The following is a 22,863-nucleotide window of genomic DNA, read 5'->3' as shown; positions in this document are numbered from 1 at the left end:
ACAAACAGGTTTTTGTAGAATGATCTAATGATTCTCCGAATTTCCTCCATGGTCTGTTGTTATGTCCCCCTTTTCATTTCTGATTTTGTTAATTTGGATGTTCTCCCTCTGCCTTTTGATTAGTTTGAATAAAGATTTGTCTATCTTGTTAATTTTCTCAAAGGACCAGCTCTTTGTCTCATTGATTCTTTGTATTTTTTTTGTTTCTATTTTATTGATTTCAGCCTTAAATTTGATTATTTCCTGTCTTCTACTCCTGGGTGAGTCTGCTTCTTTTTTGTTCTAGAGCTTTCAGGTGTGCTGTTAAGTCACTGGTGCGAGCTTTCTCCACTTTTCTTTATGTGGGCACTTAGTGCTATCAACTTTCCTGTTAGTACCGCTTTCATAGTGTCCCATGGTTTGGGTACGTTGTGCCTTCATTTCAGTTGAATTCTAGGAAGTCTTTAATTTCTTTCTTAATTTCTTCCTTGACCCAGGGGTGGTTCAATAGTTCACTGTTCAATTTCCATGAGTTTGTAGGCTTTCTGAGAGTAAAGGAGTGGAAATTGGATTGGTATGTATAATGAAAAAAAGATAGCTTGTTTTCTTTTTTAAAAAATTAAAAAATAATATAATAAAATAAAAACTGGCATAAGAACAAAATCGGACTCAGAAGTAATATATTGTTGATAGTTGAGTTGTGATAGCAATTTTGTACAAACAATAAAATCTGTATGCCAATGATAAATTTAAACCTGAAAATTATAACAGAATACTAAATTATAGAACAATACTAAACAATCCAATATGCAGTGTGATGTACCCTAAGATCTATGCTACTAACAGGATACCTATAAGAATGTGGGCTAATATGAATGGGAATGTAATTATTTTGAAAGAGTCTGCTACCTTTGAGGTCAGGAATACTAGAATCAAGACTTTGAGATAGTGACTTAAGTTTGGAATTTGTAGGTGGAGCTCCTCCATAGTCCCTGATTATGAGTTAGAAGACAATCATTCTGTCACACTTTACACTCTTTCTCAAGAGATCACTGACTTTTTCTGACTATTCGCATCCCTTGACTCAGTCTACCATAATTGCATAAGCATTAAAGATACTTACTTCAATTGTGTATATTTCCTAGCAACACAACTAAAAAAACATTCAAGATTTCTGTACATAAAAATTCAAATTAAACGTTTCAGTTTATCCAGCTCATAAAGTCAGGTATTATTCTTTTTTCTTTGTTCTCATTATTGTCTTCTACTCCCTCTACTTTTCACTACTCCTTGTCTGGTTTCCACTATATGCTAAACTCTTCACTGAACAATGGACTTACAACATTTTATACTTTATAGAGAGGATTTTACATCTATATGGAAAAGGGACAAAGAAATAAATAAACCAATTTCAGATTAAAATGAAATTTAAAACACTAGATAAGAGTTTAAAACACAAATGCACATGCTTCCTGTAAGGATAAAGGTTACCAGTCAGCTTAATGTCAAGTAATATTTATTAGGTAGGGGCTAGTAGTTCTTCCTCAGAACACTATGCTGAATACTGTCACAGCAAGAAGGGGTTTTCCACTGCTGAACCAAGCCCTAGTGGATACTCCAAGTCCATGGCCATACAGATGGTCCTTATTAAAGTGAGTGGGTCACAAAACAAAATGAACAGATACGAACTTGACAAAGATCTCTCAGGAAGTGGGGAGTATACAAGGGTCATAGTGAGATGGTAGAGGGCAGAGGAGAGGATAGTCACTAAAATGCATTCTACATATTTGAAATTGTACAAAAAAAACCCCCAGATTTAAGTAAATTTAAGTCTTTTTTTTTTTGAGGGCATTGTTGGCTGGTCAGAGGTTGCAGTCTATTACGACCTGGCAGCTTTCTCTTAGCTCAGCAACATAGAAACTCTCTTCCCTCTCCAGAAAAGCTTTCTGCTCTCTATCTAGCCTTATCTTAAGGATGTCTCTAGGCATGGGATGCACAATTTATCTTAAGGGTGACCCTTGACACTGTTGCCTCCCTCCAAATGTTATTCCCCTGATGACCCTAATTACCCAGGGTAATTAGGTAAGGTCTCTAGACATTTTGGTAGGACTGTGCTTCCACCAATCCAGCTATATGATAGGACTGTGCCACTTAATGCAATTTAGGGTCTGTCCCCAGGCTCCCAATCCCACATATTCCTTATACTCTGGAATAAAGTTGAGCTGATTTACCAAAGTCTGTCTCTCAAAGGTCTGTCTCCATTCTTACCCACAGCTGTCTTGAACTCTGTTCCTTGCTTCTGTTCTCTACACCCTGTGGACCAATGCAGCCAATAATCCCAAAGAAGAAGCAGAACCACAGGTTTTGAAGGCCTATATAGTTATTTTCTCCATTCCTGGAGAGAAAATGAAAGATGGAGACATATAGGACTCAGAGAGGTCACATATGTAATGGAAGACCTCTTTCCAAAGTTATATAGAGACACTAAAAATCTACAAGGGGACAGGATAGGAGACTACTCAGTGGAGCTTCCTGCAAACTGGACAGGGAGCTTCGGGAATGCAGCTTTCCTGTTGTCACCCATGCTGGGCTTGGGACCTTTTTCTGATGCAGCTGCTTCAGAATCACCCATACTCCTGCAAGCAACCTCACAATACACTTGGCTGGAATCCTTTCATCAGTCTGTTACTGGTGACCTATCTGGGTAAACAGATGTTTGCTCATGTTTTCCCAGAAAAATTAATGCAGCAGAAGGTCAGACTGATGCATTAGGAATGACTTGGTTATGCCGACGTAAGGGCTGCAACAGACTTTATCTCCTTGCATTTAATTGGAAAACCTTCAGAAAGGTACACTAGAAAACGACTTTAATTGGTATTGTTTATATTCCCCACTGGCAGACGAAAAAAAAAGGATACCAAAATGAAGGAAAAGAGGAAGGAGGCTATATGGCATGAAACTGAAAGGAAAACAGCATGCTTCCTGTCACACGACCTTAGCTCCCCTAATCTCTCATTTCATCTATGTCATAGGTAAAGCACTGAATTCAAGAATATAAGCATAATGCCTTTTGAACAGTAGGCCACCAAAAAAAGAAAAAGAAAAAAAAACTTATGGCCACATGACTCCGCCACCTATTTTCCTTTCATTAACACCTTAACCTCCAGATTATGGTTACACAAGTCTTGCATCAGTCTTTTTAAGACAGCTGGGCAAGGTCCACTCTTAGGAATTGCTAAGTTAGCTGCTGCATCATCATCTTAACTTTTATTCACTGCTCTAAGTTTACCACTTCTATATAATCATTGGCCCAAACTCTGTACTTTATCTGCTGTTCCAATATTTTAAGTATAAGCATCAAAATCCCAGGGTTTAGCATTAATTGAAAGAGCTTATCTATATAGAACCTCACTCTGCACTTCAGCATCTTTAAAACTCCAGTCAATAGTCTACCCCCACTTTTTTTTTTGAGAGCACAAACCCTCCTTTTAATGTCTTGTTCTAGGTTTTCCTTCTTTTTATTCTTATGGCTTAATGTTCTCAGTCCTTTTAAGTTAACCTGTTAGACCTTTCCATGTGGGTCCACCTTCCTAGACCTTTGTGATTCATGCTGCTTTCCTTTGGAATGCTCCATCTCCTTGATATAACTTCAATAACATTTGCTAATGCTGGGCATGGTGTCCTAGATAGCAGCAAAAGCCTTTGTGTGGTAGAAAGTTGCTAAGTTACTTGCTCCATAGTGCTTGCTTCTGGTATCACTTGTAATGCTGACCATTTAGGGAGCATTTTGGTCCATTATCTTCTCAGATGCCTTCTTTCCTATTCACTTCAATGCCTATAATATTTGTATGACTTTTGAAATGTCTATAAATATGATTTCCATTGAATTATAGTAGGGTCTGTTTTAAACTTAAAGCTAAAATGGAGAAAGAAGGCAAAAACGCAGCAGAACTTCCTGGGAAGTGCAGGAGACATCTTGGTCCCTTGGCAAGTTGGCCTGCAGAGTCTGCTACATAAACTTAAGGCCTAACTTACTCAAAACATTTTATAGTGATGTGACTCCAAGAAAGCGGAAGAATATCGTCATTCTATTTCAATCTTTTCTGATTCCAGGCTATGATCTTCTAACGGAAATAGAGAAATTATATTTCTTTATTCTTCAACATAATCACTGCCTGAAGTGTATACTATGAGAGTCTCTAATTTGAGTTAATGCCAGAGTGTGAAAACTGGATTAGAAACTTCTCTCTCAGTCATTTACATAGAGAGTAAAAAAAAAATTGATCCTAAATACCAATTTCTGTGGTACCTGAATTGCTATCCCATCTACCTTGAGCCATTAATTTTAGCATTGTATTTGTTCCAATTCAGCTGATTAAGCTGCCTTTTCTATTTGTAGGAAAACTTGATATTCTCATTTCTACTTCTATATGGGCGAGCACAAAACTCAGCTAAAAAGAAGCCTAAAGAAATCCAGCACATCACTATATATCATCTCACATGTACCTTTCTGTGCTTCTCTCTCCATGGCATGTGCTCATCAAGTTCATCTGAAGTTAATAGGCTAACAGGCTAACAAGTCTACCTTACTGTCAGAGTGATTCTGATGCTAATCTTAAAGTATCACTGAGATGCCTAGTGTTAATTGTCTACTAAATTTCACAGTATGGGTGAAAATACTTTCAATTCTTTAAGTAACTTTCCTAAAAACCAATATACCAGCATCTATTATTTCTGCTACCAACACACATAATTTTCTTTTAAGATATTATTATTTTAGATTAATTTCTCATTTCCTATTTGGCTAGCTATCTAAATTCCTTGGTAGTTTCCAAAGATTTTGATGTTCATAATGTATTTGTTCATGGTACCTTCAAGATGTCTACTTCTAACTGGAGGAAGAACACTTCTTGTAAGAAGTTAAGGTCAACCAATATTGGAAAACAAAGCATGAGAATAGGTGGTCTCAGAATCAATACAATTAGGATGAAGAGCCAACAACTGGAGACTTTAAGCCTAAGTAAACTTTGCTAGAATTTTGGGCAATATGTGTAAGAATGAACAGTGGTATTAACTGTACTAACATAATTTTACATTTCTCGGTGGGTGGAATTATTAAGGATAATAAGACTTTTTCAAAAGGGAAGCGATTTTTAAAAAAATGTATTTAAAATTCTTTTTAAAATAACTATGATTAATCTTAAATTTCATCAGAAGTAAAGTTAAGAGACAAAGGAAAGTAAGCCTGTTAAAAAGAATATGTGGCTTTCAAGGATCTTTGGATCTCAGGTGAGTTGTCAGGGAGGTAAGCCATGGCAGTTCTCTGGCCATGCTTAAGGTGCTTCCTAAAAAGTAAGAGGCTTGCCTTGTGGGAGGCATCTCTTTCTGGTGAAGAAGCTGGACTGCTTATTTCCACATGATTGGTTTCATAAAGTCCCACAGCCTGGTCATCCACAGTGGCACAATGGTGTAACTGATGCTGCAGCCCTTCTACCATAGAGAAATTTCATGGGGTACCAGTGAAAGGCAAATGGCCTCTAGGAAGGCAAACTACCAATGTAAAATGGCAAATGCAGACCGCCAGACTACCAAGACTGCACCTTTTCCATTAACCAGACATATGTGTTGGAGGCATTCAAAGACACACAAGCCATGAGCCCTAGGTTTTCTCTCATGTCCAATTATTACCAAAATAGTCTTTCCTTTTCTATCCAGAGCCTGTATTCTTTAGTCTTCTAAAACTTTATTTCCAGAAACACAAATCTATCAGGGACCAGACAACTGGGGACTTGCTGAAGGCTTAATGTTCCAGACAGAGGAGAAGTAAAACGAAACAGAGGCAATTGAGTAATTTCTTGTCTACTTTGATACTGGCTTTGATTCTGGCACTCTGTATGTTCTGTATCTTCCTCACTCCGTTTCTTCATTCTTTTTTCTTCTTCTCTCCAGAGACAATAGAACCAAAATGTACCCATGGCAACATTTTATTATTATCTGCTAGGGTAGAAATGGAATCAAACATAGCCCAGCCACTCTCCACAGTATGGGTCATTGAAAAGGATTTCTTCTTGTGAGAACTTAAAGAAAATTACCTTTCATTTCTCATTCCTTTACCTCAAATAATCAAATGGGTGGTATTTAAAACTCAATTTGAAAATAATCAATATTGTTAGCTCTTTCATTAATTTTTGTGAGTGATGTACATGTGTGTGTATACATATGCATTTGTTCCTGTTTGTGTATTCCTGTGTGTGAGTGCAGCATGCATTTCGAGGGAAGTCTTTTGTCTTCACTCACTGGGGGAGCACTGGGGTTACAAATGCACCTCACTATACCCAGTTTTACACAGGCCAGGGAATCTGAAGTCAGGCCCTCACAAATGCATAGCAAGCATTTTACCCCACTAAGTCATCTTCCTACCTCTCTGATAATTCTTTTTAATATAACCTTATGATATAATCCATCTTTAGTGAATCCATCTTTCACAAAGCAGGGTTAGGATCCCTGCCTACACATCTATAAACATTCTAATTGTGCTTCATATTTACCCTGCTGGTCGTCAGTCAGTAAACATTGAAAGAGTGTCACAGGAAGTAATAGAGCAATAACTAATGACAAAAGTATTCTTCTTGAGGACCACTAAAAATAGGGACAGTCACACACAATGTAGGGTCCAACCCTACCTTTTAAGATACATAGGACAGTTAGATGTAGTGGCAGACACCTGTAATCATAGCACCATTTGTATTACTTATGTCAAGGTTCTGATAGAGGTTTTTAGGAAGAAAGGAAAGGTATAAAGTTAGAACCATATTTAACCACCTTACTGCAGCCCCTGCACCCCTAGTATTGTAACATAAACTCTGCAGGGATGTTCTTTATAAACTTGTAACATTTTTGAGAAGAATACAGCTTGCAAGATTATCAACTGTCATTGTACTATATTAGCAGCATTAACACTTGGTGTTTATTGGATATGTAAAACATCTCTGAATGCTAGGTATTACCTCTGTCTTGTGGATAGAGAAATTGAGGTTCATTTTCTAAGCTATCTCATAGTAATAAGTACCAGCTGTAAGTCTCTTGTCTCCAGGGCCCATGCTCATCCTACCAGAACAAGAAGAATCATCTGGATTGTGAGCTGTCACTCTGCCCAATTCTGAATGAAAAAAGTTAGGCTCTGGTGTTTTTTCCCCTGTCACTGTTCATTCTCTAGCCAGCCAATCTTATTCTCAAGAAACTTATCCACTGTATTCAACTAATGAGAGATTAGGACAAAGTTAGACTTTATTAATGAATAATTCTCAAACACTGAGTAAAGTCTGTGAGAAGGAAAGAAATGTCTTGTCATCATATTCTAAGATCAATGTGGCCAGTCTCCTGGGTCACCCGACTGAAAGGAAGATGAAATAGTAATAGTGTCATAAGCATTATGAAAGCCGCTCTTATGAAACTTGAAGGTAATAATTCTTCCCAAGGGAGACATGAACTTAATCTCTGTTCCACCTAGAAAATACTGAGCTCTGAGCAATACAGAGTGCATAGCTGTGAAGTACGTATTGATGGCCTCCTAACGTATTTCATGAAAAAAGGGATTTTTTTTTCTTCTGGCTGGTCTATATAGAGATAGTCAACACACATGACTTCTACTTTTTATTTCTCTTTTGGCTTAGAAGTTATCAAAGAAGTGACAGCAAAATGTGATCAGCAACACATTAGATAAGGACTGAAGTTCCACTCCTGCCTTATAGACAAGCCACACTTCCCCCCTCCCCCTCCCCAATCTGCTGAGGCAGGCAGATCTTCCTGCTTGCAGCCTGACTCTCTTCCATCTCTCAAAGAGGCAGCTTCTGCCTCTCCCTACTTCTCCCTTTCCCCCCTTCTCTCACACACACACCCTATCTTCCTCTTCTCTCTCCCCCTCTCTCTCCCCACCTCTCCTTCTCCCCCTTCCCTTCCATAACCCACTTAATAAATATCCAACCTCACTCTGCATGGCGTGCCTATCCATGTTTCTGTCTCTTGTCCACCACCTCATGTCTCCCTGCCTGGGACCAGTTGCCTTCAGAGACCTGCAGCATGGTCTCATGTCCAGCTGCCAGCTATAGACACTCAGGATCCTGCAGCATTTTTATTTAATCCATTTCACATACACCTTCAACTCTTCTCCCTCTCCTGGACTGTCATCTTGCTCCTGAAATGCTGTCTGGTCCTCACAACTACAACATTCAACGGGTTTTCATGGCCCTCATTCTTTTTGACCCTTCAGGGCCACCTCAAAATTGAACCTGTTTTTCCTGTTTCCAAAATTTTCTCCTTATCATTGTTCCCACCATTGCGGATTCCGTCCCCATTTCTTCCGGATAAACCAAAACTTCATCATTGTTGCTTTAATTTACTTATCAATTTTCCTTCTTTACAACACTGTCATTTATGCCTTAGTCACTCACTCCTTTTCTAGACATTCTCAGGAAAAGGAGCATCCTTTTCCGAGTACAAGATAACAGACTGTGCTTGTTTCTTACCAGTTTCTTCTTCAGCATCCTTTACAGACCCTCCTTTATCTAACAGAGAAATTTTAATTTTTTTAATTCTAAGAATGAAGACTCTCTAAAACTATCCTATAAATTATTAGCTTTGTAATTTTCCTTTCTTCCATTGCATTTCACATTTGTGAGACTTCAGCTTTCAGACGATGCTCTCATTCTCTCTCTCTGTATGAATTAGGCTAAGCTAGTCCATTCGCTTGTAATGTTTAACATCATCTCTATATACTAAAAAGTCTGTTACTCGTTTTAAAATTTTGTGGAGATGCTATCTTTTCCTATATTCAATAAAATAAAATTTATTTCTTTTGTGAACTTCTCTGAGTTCAATATGCATGTCTTCTTTTGTAGTTACTATTTTTTAATAGTCTTTTATTGTAGTGATCTATAAATTTACTTTAATGTTCTTAGATTTTAAGTTCTTAAAAGATAGTCATGATGAAGATAACAACTATAATAATCTGTTATTACAAGTTCCTATTGTATTCCAGCATGGAACATTACTAACACAGCATTTTACAACTGTCTCCCCTGACCCCTTTTTGATACAATTAAGTGAAGAGCTCAAGTGCTCAAATACTTAAGGAGAATCAGAGCCAAGAATTGGATTTAGGCATGTCTGATTTTAAAGGCTGTATTTTTACTCAGTAAGTAGTATTTCTCATCGTCTGCAGAACTGGCAGATAATCACTGAATAAAGCATGTTCTTCCTGGGCTGGGAGGATGGCTCAGTGAGTAAGGCAGTTGCTCTGCAAATGTGAGAATATGAGCTCAGCTCTGCAGATCCATGTAAAGCCAAGTGTGGTAGCATATATTTGTAATTGTAGCACTCCTATATGGAGAATAGAGGAAAAGACAGCCTCTGTGTAAGCTTACAGGCCTACTAGCTTGGCTGGCATACACAGAAACAAACAATAAGGAAATCAAAGTGGAAGGTATAGCCTGACACCTAAGATCATCCTCTGATCTCCACGAGCGTGTTCACACGCATGCACACACATACATGTACACATGAAACACAGAAAGATTTGAAAAAGTTACCCTTAAGTCCTAACAGTTAGAGTAGTTTACTTAGATCTCTAGCTTCTGAAACTGCTTGGGTAATAGTCTGTATGAAGAAACAGACAGCTTAGACTTCCACTCTTAAAGAATGAAAACACGGTGAAGCTTGTATACCTCATGATTAAACAGAACATAAAATGCAAAGAAAAAGAAAGATCTAATTCACCTGGATTAAGTAAAAGAATAACTTTTGTCTCTTTTCATGGAACCATCAAGGCCAATGAGGCAATGAATCAAGGCCATCCAAAAGCCTTGCTTACATAATTTAAAACACACTTAGACAAAAGTCTCCAGTATTTCTAGTTTCTGAGGCTCTGACACCAGTGCTGTGAAAATACGGTAACTGTACCTTGTTGACAGAGTCAAAATCAATGTAAACTTGAGGTTCAGTTTTACATATAACTGGTAAAATTACATATGGAATGCCTAGATATTGATGTGAAGAAAATGGTGGCTGTTGCTTTCTACATATAAGCAGCTAAGAACTGTAATCCTCTGAGAGCAATGTCATTATATAGCCCAAATCCCATCACAACAAATACCTTTACAACAGAGATGTCTGTATAACAAAAACCCTTTCAAGCTTTGGCTGACAGCCCACATATTTCAAGCAATATTGGATGTGAGACTTGGAGTTCACAGTAATGGGAATTGACCTGTATTTCCAAACGTAAGATTTGAATGATTTCATCTCTAACTCCTATCCCATGATACCATGAGTCTGAGTGATATACGACCCAAACCCATGAGTATAAAAACACAAAGGCAGAAATAAAACCATCAGTGCTCTTAAAGGAAGAATTCCTTCCTTTCACTTGGGGAATACTTATCCATGAAAATGAAGCCATGAAATGGAGCAGATGGTGCTGTTTTTGATCTCATCTCAAAAACTGAGAGACAAAATAGTGAAGTGTCTGAAGACTAATGAGTAGTGGTCAGATATATACTTCTAGATGGGCTACATTTCTTCACTTTGGTGAGTCTCAGTATCCTCATCTGTAAACTGTGACTGATACTATATACCTTCAAGATTTTGGTAAAAGCTCAAGGAAGACATATATAAATCTCTCACTAGAGGACCTGAAATACTACATATACCCTCCAAAGTTCCCTTACTTGGATTCACTGCCTTTCTTTAAGAGCTTGGGCTTCTGTAAACTATTGTCATGAAATTACTTAGAAAACCTAATAAACAGAAGTTAACAAAATATATAGTATGAACTTGGAATGGATAAGATATTTCTCAAAGGAACATGTATAGAAAAGACAGAGTCATACACAGAATATATTTGACTGAGAAAAAAGGTTTTTGGGGCTAATGTAAGGAACACACATTCAAAAGATATGGAATAATCAATCAGGTATCATAACACAATTGAGTTCTGATTATTTTGTCAGAGGCCATTTTGAAAAACACCAATAAACCCAACTTCAGTGCTCTGTTTTCCCAGCAGAGGAAGAAATGGGCATGCTGGTACAGCTAAGTTTTCTCTGGGTACTACTTAGGTGATGGGGTGGATTCTCACTTGAAAACAACTTAGTTGAGAATCACACATATACTGTCTCTCCTAAGTAGGATACTATTAAAGTATTAAAATGAACGTCTAGTTTCTTTGCGTGGAAAATATCTACATATTCACAAAGGTTTCTAATATAATCCTGATTTCTAAGGTTTTTATATCTTACTGATTTTAGATCTGAGTTTCCACTTTTCTAATTATAGGCAATCAAATTTGTAGACAAAAAAGTCTAGTCTCTTTAATAGATGTAGTGCTACATGGAATGTCTAAAAAAAACCTAGTTTATTAACAAAAATCTAAAGGCAAATATGTTGATCTTTATAAAGTGAGTATTGGCTATGGGCTTTTAAAGTCCTTTTAAAAGCTCCCCAAAGCTCAACAGAGCTCAGCACTATAGAGAACAGGAGATGACCCAACACTTCACAGAATTACAGAATATTGGTCTTAAAATTTTCTTACTCCTTTATTTTCAAAAGGCTCAGAGAAAAGTGTGAGGCAAGGTTCATGCGCTAACTAAAGAGCACACACTAGTCAGGCAATGAGCTCCCTCTTACAAGACGCACATAAAAATGAAACAGGCTAGAAAGAAATAGCAAAGCACAGAGGAAAAGGAAGTGTGATATCCAAAGAAGACAGAGAGGCCCTGAGAGGAGAGACTGAAAGAGAACAACATCACTAAAGAAGAAGGTTAAAATCGAGACAGAAACCCAGTGGTAGCAGCACAGGAGGTATTTTAAATGTAGTGTACAGAGCTTACAACACAGGACTCAAAAACACAAAGCATCAACCTAGTACAATTCTTGGCCTCTTTTTTAATGTAACTTCCACCCCATCACCATTATCTTAAAATGGAGGCAGTGATAAGCACCAGACTTTTCTGGTTAATCTTACCTCTGATAAGGGTGTAAGCCTTAAGTATTTCTGAAGGTGTATAAGAATCTCAGGCCCTTAGGGCATTACCCTGGCTACAGCAGGCACAGTTCTCCTAATGATCACTACTGGCCCTGAGGAGAAATGTCCATCCTCAAAGTGAACCCTTTCTTTATCCCACCAGTGGCATCACACTAACAGTTTGCAAGCCATTTCAACATCTCCACAGGCCATGGAAAAGTGTGATTTATTTGTAATTCCACAAGTAATCATGGGAAGGTAACATAGACAGAGTTAGCCTGAAACACAAGGCTGAGAAACATTGTTCCTTACAGGGTCAGCAACCCTACCCAGAGGCCACACTGCTTAGAAAGTGACCTCATAGGAGCAGTCAGGGGACCATAAAAAGCTGGGCAGCATTCCTGCCCTTCTTCTTGAGTCCCACCTGTCCCAGAGCAGGCGGGAGTTCTGGGAGGAGCCCTGAGGCACAGCCAGAACACGAGGGCTGCCAGCACCAGCTGCTCTCAGACTGCCTCCCTTTCCTCTTTGTCGCCCTCTCTCCGGTGGAGGAAAGGCTCTGGGAGCTCTGGTCAGCCCAGGGAGGCCCGCCCCAGCCACTAAGCCCACCCTGACACCTGAGTGACCCCTACCCCCTGTGCCACATGCATTCTGTACCTTTACTCTGGGGAGGGTTCTGACTCCGGTCCCGGAGGACGTTGATCTGGTAGACAGCTCCATAAGGCTCAAAAAGTTCTTTCAGCTCCTTTTCTGACCAGGATCTAGGGATCTGTCCGACAAACATCTTAATGGCATCTGGGTCTGGTTGGTCTGAATGATCCAAAGCTCCGTTCATCTTGTTGGCTGTGCCGTTACTGTCAAAAACGGAACCAGGAGCCAGAGTTAGGGCTTCAGGGTGAAGGACAGGAAGAAAAAAATAGTGGGGGTTGGGGTTGAGGAGGCGGAAAGAGGAAGAAGAGCACAGGGGAAAGTGCCTAATGACTCGTAGAAATTTGATGAACTAAAACAAAGCAGAGGCACCATTAGGTTGCTTCTCAGCAGCAGCGCGATGCTTTCACTGCATGCTGCTGCTGTTCAGCACTGACTCCCAAGCACAGGGCAGTGCCTGGCCGCCTGTCACCCAGGGCACAGACATCTCAGAATCCAGGCTTGGGAGGCAGCTGTAAGTTAAGTGCAGGTCTCAATTGGCAAGGCTGCCATCAGCACCTCACAAATCGGCAGCATTATCAGCTCTGCACTGGTTATCGCTGGGAAAGAAAGGCAGAGCTGGGTTGCTGCTGGATTTCTCACCCTCTCTCCCTTCCCCGCCCTTTTTCAGAGGTTTTGGAAGAGAGGAGAGAGGTGGTAATAATAAAGTCACATGGAAAGAAAATGAAACACTTGGCAGTCCATCAGATGACTAATGCAAGATGCTGGTGATGAATTTGCAGAGTGCGAGAGGCATCCATGTGTGCATCAAATTAGTACGTTGTTGCTGCTCAGAAAGGAAAGTGCTCCAGCTATGCAGCTCAGTGCAGCTGATTGGCTGCCTGCATTGGAGGAAAGGGCCAGAGCTTGGGGGGGGGGCTCCTTTTTAAAAAGCACATTGTTTATGGGACCCAGCACAAAGGGCTTAATTCAGAGAGGCAAAAGTGATCTCAGAATTACTTGCTTTGTGTTGGGAAAAAAAAAAACACAGTACAGAAAGTTGAGTTCCCACTAAAGGACACTGAATATTTTAAATCTTTCACACTCCATAAATTGCTCTCTGTATATCTGACTTCCAGATGTTGCACTTAAGTTCTAAACAATCACACGTTTGGGAAAGAAAAAAAAAAGATCTGCCTTTTCTTCTCCTAGCTTCAGTAAATATTTGGGGTGGATACAAAGAATTAAAGCATAAGCTTTTATGTCTTTTTTCCTATCACTTCCCAGACCCACATTTGGGACAGTATACTTGTTTCAAACCTGATATGGTGAAGAAGCCATTCCTTTTTTACCTTGGACAACCAATCTCTTTGAACTAGAATAATAAAGCAAACCAAACACCCTCTTCTTCATAATCCCCAACCAGCACACCATATATCCCAGCTCCTATCTTACGAAGACTACACACGTCTGAATGGCCCCATTTGTAGCAGAGTACTTTTGATCCAATTCCTCAGTCTGTGAAAATATAAAGCACCTGAACAAGTGCAAAGCCTGCTGGTGACCTACAGCTTTGCAGGTGAGCAGTCCACTACATAAGGAGGTCAGAAAGGAGATGACACTAAACTGTAAATGGCAGGTGTAGACTCACTGTAGCCTCAGAGAAATATCAAAAAGTACTAATATTAACAAGGATTTCTTATTTTGCTGCAAGAAACATACAAACAAAAAGAACACTGTAAAGCTGCTACAGGTCTAGGCTCACTAGACCCAATCTCTTAAAAAAAACAAACAAATAAAAAAAAGCATGCCTCTATGGAATGGGAACAATTGGGAACAAAGGCAGGAGGATTCTGAATTTGAGGACAAACTAACATACACAGTGAAAAGTTTGATACACACCCCCCCATACACACACACCTAAAAGGCAAAGGCTTTTAGAATGGAGAAACTTCAATTCAGATTTAATCCAGAGAAGAAATAATGTCAGATACTCTTCACTAGATTTTGTTTGAATTTCTACTGCCTCCACCTCCCTATTTTACCACTTTATCTTTTTTATCTTTGAAGTAAACAAACAGAGTGTCTAACCTGAAGCATTTTCAGTACATTCTCTAATCAATCTTATTGTTGCAAAAATGTTCTACTGAATAAAATATTGAATACAAGATCTTTTTTCAACAATTCAGGTATAATGCAATGCTTGTTTCTATTAGAGCTAGAGTCTTTGTTGTGTTCTCATGCACCTCTACTTATTTCCCGTCACTGAAAATTCAATCAACAGTTTAACCTGTGGGGGGCTGTGACTGCACAGGGTGGAGGTGGTACAATTCTTTGCAGTATACAGTTTTATAGCACTTTGAAAGAGAGTGTGGCAAGACTCACTTTGGCACAGGAAGGACTTGTGGTTAGCGCTGTTGACAACCAGCTAGATGCAAAGAGGAAGGTATTGCCACAGGTCTAAGCTAACAGAAAGCAGAAGTTGGACTATGATTAATATAGTGCAAGAGTTAGGCCACAGTAAACGTGTCTAATATCTAAACTTAGAGTTCTGGAGTAAGCACTTGTTAATGTTCATATCTCAAATGAACATTACATTTATGCTTTCCCAAATAACAGAAACTCCCTGAGTCAAAACAAGAGGAAAGCTGTAGAGAAGGATGAAGGCTTCTGCCTTTGGTCTTCATATAGTAGAAAGTGCTTATGTAGAATCTCTCCTAGTCAGCTATTCTTCCTAGACACCTAGAGACCTCCTATCATTCAAAGGGCATGCAGAGCAGTGGCAAAATGTGTGGCCTCTGTATCCTGAGATCATCACTTTCTAACTGTGCTACTTTGAGCTTAATTCTCCATCTATAAAGTGGCAAGAAGAGATTCTGCCCCATTGATTCACATGACTCAGAATAAGTATTCTGTAAATGTCTATTCTCACTGTGTGCATCTTCTTTTCATAATTGGAATGAACTGCCACTAAAAATCTATTTTCCAATTAAAACTTCTTTTTGTATAAATCCAAACACAATATCCTTAGCGATAATAGCATCTTACATATACCAATACTTATGTACACCAATACTACGTGTGCACTTTATATTTTTTGTTTATTAGTTTTGGGGTTGTTTGTTTTGCAGACAGAGTCTCACTATGTAGACCTGCCTGCTGGTCTGAACTGGCTATATAGAATAGCCTGGCCTTGAACTCAGAGATCTACTTGCCTCTGCCTAGAAAGAGCTAGGATTACACGGATGAAACACTACATCTGGCAGTTTTACATTTTTAATCCTCAAGACAGTCCTCTGAGAAACTAAGTGTTTTTCAAATGCCAACATCTGAGAAATAAGTTCTGTTCCTAAGGTTACCAGATTATAAACTACAGTTATAATCCAAATCTATGCCTCCTGGGCTCCAAAGTGCAAATTATGTTTAATCCACCATGTGGCCAAATATTCTGTACAGTCTGGCTTGAGTGAGTGCATACAGCTCCTAACAAATCAAGGGGAAGACAAATTCCAGAGCACGGCCTACTGGGTCTCCAGAATCACACTCCCAAATAAAAAAAAGCAGTGCTGGAAAAAATTTACACACTTGGTTCTTCTATCTGGAAAATATGCTGCAAGGCACCTAAATTATGAACCTTTAAGTCTGCTTTGAACCCCATGTCTTTTCAGTCATCACATAAGATCTCTGTCTGTCCAGATCCCTTCATCTCTATTCCCACAGAGTCACTTTGATGAGTAGCTGTCACCCACCCTTATTTACATCCTTTCTTGTCTGCCATTTTGCAAACGACTGTTTGTATCCACTGTGAAATGTACAACAATTCTGCCTGTAAGGAAATTCAGTAATATCTAGTATAAATTAAAACCACCACCAAGAATTCCCAATCAAAAATTTTTATTTGTGATAGATGTTCATATCACAGTGACTCTCCTATTATACCGCATCTTGATGTATCTAACAATTTTGTTAATTTTAACACACCTAAACTTTTCCTTTGGATTCTGAATCTTTTGTCTTGGCTGAAGTTCATTTCTCTTGGCAATGTGGTGACTTAAGTTCTCATGGTTTTGTAGGTATAGATACTTCTCAGTAAGCCAAAGATTACGTGCTAATTATGTTTTAAGTTAAGCTTTTGGGGATTCCCTGACAGAGGTCATAGACAGGCATGGTATTCTTCATAGAGAATTACAGCTACCTATAACCCAATCTCAGCAAAACCATCTACTAAAATCTTTGTCAAAAAAAGAATTTGATGGACTTAGAAAATTAGGACTAACTTCATTTTCCTCGCTCCCCACCTTCCTTGTAACCCAGTGTAATGCCTTTTTTTTTAAGTACAGAAATTTAGATTCAAATCCAATTAATATTTACAGAGGGCCTACCCTCTGCCAGAAACCTTTGCCAAGTATTTGACACACAACATCACAATAGCTTCAGCTGGAACCATCTTCATTTTATAGATGAAGCAAATGAGAGCCACGGGGATAATGTGCCTTTTCCAATGTAACACCATAAGGAATCATGACTATAAAATATGGATGTGGTAAGACCTAAAAGCCAATTGTCTTTCGTTCCTGTTCCAGGAGAACTAGACTTCTTTGGAGAAACCCCGAGGTAGTGTTTCACATGGACTCTGTGAACTCTTGCAGATCCTGGACACAGACAGATACATCTGTGGGCACCTTGCCTAAAAACTTCAACAAGATCCTGAATACCAATTCTTCTTTTGCCCTTGGCAAAGAACCTACTCTAAGACTCCTCTAGGATAGGTGCCAAAGGGAATGAGACCGCAGGTCGGAGAGCACAGAGCCAGGGGACATTGTCGGTAGGAGTCTTAGGGCCAAGATGAAAACCCAGCGATACTGGGAGGCTGGTGAGAGTGCTTACATTGTGCTTTTAGCGCTGTGCTGACCTACTTACCTACTCTATTTTCTAGTAAGAAGAAATCAGATCAACAGAGAATATGCAAAACTGTCCGGAGTTCCTCTGAGAAAGCAGAATATCATTAAAAATAAGTGGCTTAATGCATTATTATTAACTTTAGGAAGATGTTTTATAAGAAAGACCTAGAAAATTTCAAGCTTCCTTTTCAAGACTAAAAAAAAAAAAAAAAAAAAAACAAGAGAAACAGACTTTTGATTTTGTTACTTGTTCCTGGATAGTCTTCTGTGTTTAACTCCCTTTATCTATATAATATGAGTAACAGACTTTCAAAATGGCTGTGATGAGTTCCAATAAAGACCCATATTAATGTACTAAACCAAAAATACTATGGAAAATGATACTGCTTCTCATACTTTTGACTAAAAATAGATGATCTTACTGGTGTTTTAAATCATATTATTCTTAACATTTTTGTTTGTTCTTTACCCGTGTTTATTTCTTGGGATAATCAACGTAAGTTCTATTCGAGTGTATGCTGACGGAAGGGATCCTTACGTGTATACTTGATCATGCTAGGCACTAGCTGCATATGGCAACCAAGTCCTGAACTGTGGCTAATGTAACTACATAAATGAATTTTTATTAATTTTATTTAAATAGCTCTAGAAATAAATATACTACCCTCTCTCCTTTAAAAACCCTGATTAGAGTTGAGATTCACCTAAATATATTATTTTAAGGGAGATGCTTTGAAAACTCTATTAATTCTGAGTTGCATAACTCTACGCAGATAACGGGCCAATGGGGCTGGTCTTGGCTCAGCATCAATTTTACTGTGTGCCCTCTTCTCTTACCCAATCCCCTTATAAACCAAAGAGAATAAATAGCTTCTTTTATTTGGCTATAATTTCTACAACAGGCTATAAGATATATTAAGTTCCTATAAATACTTGTGTTAATGTTTTTTTTAAAAAAATATTCTACCTTCAGTGTGTTTGGGTATGGTTTGGATACAGAGAATGACTACAGAAAAGATAATTTAGAAAATATAACCAGTGGTCTAAAACTCTGGTATGATGCCCTTTCTTTGTTTAATCCCCAAAACTCATAGGCAACTACACACAAGTCAGAGAGTTGACAAGGTGTCATGGACACTGTGGGGGGAAACTCAGGTTCAGATGGAATTAACCGTGAGTACCCTGATGCTAAGGGTGCTGTCGAAGAGGCAGCCCTCTCAATAGGTGCCAGCATTCTTCATAACAAAATGAGCTGCAACCCATCATTCCGTGAACTGACAAAACCACTCTCTTAATAGGTTTAGGAATCATTTTTAACACTTCACTGTACTTAATTGATAGCACACAAAAAAGTAGGCTCCTTGGATGTCACAGAAAACTATCCAAGATTGAGCTGAATAAGTCAAAAAAAAAATAAGGACTGGCAATGGGTCTAAGGCTCAGGCAGGCCTCAGGACGAGCTAACACTCGTGTGCACTGTCCGTCTTGTCTTGGTCACTTAATAAGAGGATTCTCTTCTCCACAGATCAGCAGGGCGACAGACAGAGCACTGTACGGTTGCCTGGAGTCACAACTTATCCAACTTTCTAAAGTTCAACTGTCACTACCAACTTATTACAGTTTTTTCAATTTTAAAAAAGAAAAGAATCAGAATTTCAACTTCAAGCTCTGGAAACTGCAACTCCTCTTAAAATATTCCTTTAAATGTTTGACATGACAGAAGCGTCCTGGCATCTTTGCTGGCTGCCTTTCAATAAGGTGCAGTTGGATACTGTTAGGCTGCCTGGCTGTGTACTAATTGTAGTAAGGTTGTGGGAAGTTGAATACTTTTAATAAACTTAAAACTCTCTTGATATCAACTGTATCATCTATAAGATACAATGATAATGATACCCTTGCATGGAAGATACTGTTATCGTTTATCATGTGTTAAAAATGATATCATTTAAAGGTATCAGACCTTTTGAATTACAGCCATACAAATTATAAAATAAGGCCCAAGACCTTTGGGATCTAGATGCATCAGCTCAAAAAACTTCATGGAAGATTAACTGGAGTAAATATCCCCAAAATATCTGAAATAGGTAAAGCCCTTCTCCAATGCTCAAATTTTAAGTAAATTAGCTTGTGCTATTCTGAAGAAAACATTCAAGGTTACTCTTGTATACATACATGCTATACGTGTGTGTAAAAGCTTTGACAAAAAATGAGGGGAAAAGAAATGTTCTAAGAGTGTACAAGACATCAGCTTATTTCACCAGCAACTTGGAAACAGCACATTTGTGATGGATGTTTTACTAAATTACTAGAGTTAATACTGGAATGTATTTCAGAGATCTGAAAGCTATACCTCTGTTATTAGGATAACAAGTAACTATTACTCATAGGGAACTCTTTCTCTTTAGAAAGGTCACAAATGCCAGCATCTGAACCAAGTGAAAAGGAAACCTGATTACCTTATCTCAGTTTGACTACTAGTAAGGAGAAAGCTGGAAAACCCCACAAAGAAGTAAATTTAGAGGCATTAGGAAGGTACATGATGGCTGAACACACAATAACCCTTGCCGGGAAAGAGGCAAAGCACTGACTATAGACCACCCTCACTAAAAAACTCATTTCCTGCTGAGATTTGTCAGAAATAGTTTAGTGGGCTTTAGGGCTTGGGCAGAAGGCATTCTCACTAGAGGATAGAGGTGTTTCCGATGAATGTTTAGAAATCTCAACAGGGAAACAATCATCCCAAACAAGATTTTCAGAGGCTCTCACCTTTCGGAACTGCACATAGACTCATGCTGACACACCCTCTCCTGGGTGGCCAAGGTCACTACCACAGCTTCCACTGCCCAGTCTTCCCAGTCTGCTTTACTTGCCCATACCTGACTGCTGAATGTTACTGTCTGCTGTAGGCAAGTAATCAAAAATGGCTCTTTAGGACAATTGAGAGGAGACTGTTTAGCTATTGATGAACTGAAAATTAGATCATCACAAAAAGAAGACAAATACATGAAATCAGCATGGGCTTACATTTCTCAAAATGACCACTGATATTTTTTTATTTTACTCCCACTATTTATAATCTAGTATCAAGTAACAAAAATAAGATATGCCCCAAAGAGGGATAAATAATATAGACAATGTTAGACCCTAAATTAACCTGTACCAAATGCCCCACCTACCCAAAGACCAGGTACCTTCCTGGAATACTGGGAGTTGTAGTTCTTAGAAAATAACAAAGTTTTATGTTTGGAAAGTACAGTTACCTATGGGTTTATAAGCCCCACAAGTGCTTGGGGCCACTCACCTGGAAAGTTTTCAGGTGATAGTCCTGATTAAGTTGTGAGTATTTAACATTTTTTAATTTTAAATTTTTTATTCATTATACATACCAACCAGAGTAACCCCTCCCTCATCCCTCCTGCCCCCTCATCCACTCCTTGCCCTTTCTGATATGGATTCCTGGGAATTACCCTAGGACCAAGTATTTTAAGAAAAGCTTGCTTTAATTTGGCCAAAATAGTGGGACTGATTTTTCTGGCGAACTTTACAATTAACAACACAATACATGATTTCCTGTAGACTAAGTTTTTGTGGGTATTACTCTCAGGGAAAGCGATTCCTGCTTTACCCACTAGTACAAACAGTGGTTGGATTTATTCATGTATGAAACAGCAGCCAAGGAAGATTCATATCTACTACCTCCACTCACTCATACATGCTGGTTGCCCAAGTCTTAATTCTTTATGGAGAATTCAAGCACTCTAGATTTATCACCACACAGAGTCCTTTTAATTTCTTCCCATTCTTTTTTCATTTCTATAATTCATGTGTATAAATGTGTATATGTGTGCATACATATGTTTGAGTTGGTGTGTGCACATGTATGATACATGAATGGAAGAGGTCTATGCTTGATGTCTTTCTTACTTTCTACCTTACTTTAACATTTAAAAAATTATATTTACAGTGTGTGCAAGGTATAGGTATATTTGTGTTGGTACAGATGTGTCACAGTATGTGTGGGGATCAGAAGATGACCAAAAGAGTTCATTTTTTTTCTTCCACCATGTATGACCTAGAGATCAAATTCACCAGACTTCTCAACAAATATAGTTACATAATGAGCCATTCAACTTGCTTCCCACTTTATTTTCTCACACAGAGTCTCCCACTGAATCTGGAGCTCACTGAACCAGCTAGTCTAGCTGGTGAAAGAGCTCCATGGATATGCCTGTTTCTTCCTCCCTGGAGCCAGTATCACAAATATATGCTGTTGTATCTGTGAGTTTTGGTTGTGTGATGTGTGTGTGTGTGTGTTGGCACTGGGGATCTAAAGTAATGTCCTCATATTTGCTTGGCAAACACTACTAACTTAACCAACTCCTTAGCTGGTTCCCATTCTTATAACTATTGAGAGCTTTGTCTATGACAGATACATACTAAGTATGAAGGAGGTATCTGAAAAATATATAATTTATGTTATTAATGACCAGTGACACATATATGAATAAAGATGTAAAGTGATACAACATTAATGGAACACAATATACAGAATGGTCCTTTAGTAAGGCAGTAACAAGTGACTAATATAGCCAAGGTCAATGTTTAAGTAAAGTTTAAACAAATGAAAGCCAAAGGATGGTAAACTCTTGGTATTTCATTTAGTTAACCATGTGACCTAAACGAATGGCAGGGGGGACAAAGAAGGGTGAAGGAAGAGGTAAAGGAACTCTGACATAGGCGATGAGACTTTAGGAAAAGCAGCCCCAGAAGCACTTCCTCCTAAGCATGCATGCGAGACCCAAGGCTTGTGGGCTACTAGGAGAGAAGTCTGGCAGAGATCCCTGGCGGGGATGGTGGTCAACTGTGCTACTGGCCTTGTAAAGGGTCATAAGCCAGTCCCTCAACCAACACCTGTGGTGTATATCCTGGGAGTCCTATGAATCAAAATCTTTCCTCTCTCTCCTCTTACTGCTACACTCGGCCAAGTCCTGGATAGAAAGTCTGTATTTGCAAACATTTCTTTTACAATGTCATTATGAAAATGGTCTGATCATGACTATCTAACTTCAATCTGAACAAATATTCTAGCACAACCTTAAATTCTGTGCATCTAAAAATAACCTTTTCTTGTGTGTTTTGCCTCCTATAAGGTAAGGTGTGTGGGACGGGGTGGAATGAGGCATATTCACGTTTGAGGGTGGGTGAATGGAAGGGTGCATGCATCTGTGTGCATGCAGAGGCCAGAGGATGTAAGTTGGGGGTGTGTCCTGTTCCATTGCTCTCTGCTCTCTTCCTTATTTCCTTAAGGCAGGGTCTTTCATTAAACTTAGAGGTAGGATG

At 38.8% G+C, this 22,863-nt stretch overlaps 1 protein-coding gene across 43 annotated transcripts in view; it reads right to left on the bottom strand.

The window, feature by feature from the left end:
• Celf2 (CUGBP Elav-like family member 2) overlaps positions 1–22,863 on the bottom strand; it is an 829,031-nt gene that overhangs the window by 164,908 nt on the left and 641,260 nt on the right. For all 43 annotated transcript variants that reach the window (XM_075970392.1, XM_075970404.1, XM_075970381.1 and 40 more), the window contains one exon: positions 12,653–12,849. In XM_075970392.1, the coding sequence (XP_075826507.1) occupies positions 12,653–12,830 (178 nt within the window). In that variant the 5' untranslated portion in view covers positions 12,831–12,849. The remainder of the gene's footprint in view (positions 1–12,652; positions 12,850–22,863) is intronic.

The sequence above is a fragment of the Microtus pennsylvanicus genome, chromosome 4 (genome assembly GCF_037038515.1).
Source record: "Microtus pennsylvanicus isolate mMicPen1 chromosome 4, mMicPen1.hap1, whole genome shotgun sequence".
NCBI lineage: Eukaryota > Metazoa > Chordata > Mammalia > Rodentia > Cricetidae > Microtus > Microtus pennsylvanicus.
The sequence above is the reverse complement of the archived record's forward strand: the minus strand, read 5'-3'. Positions and strand labels throughout refer to the sequence as shown.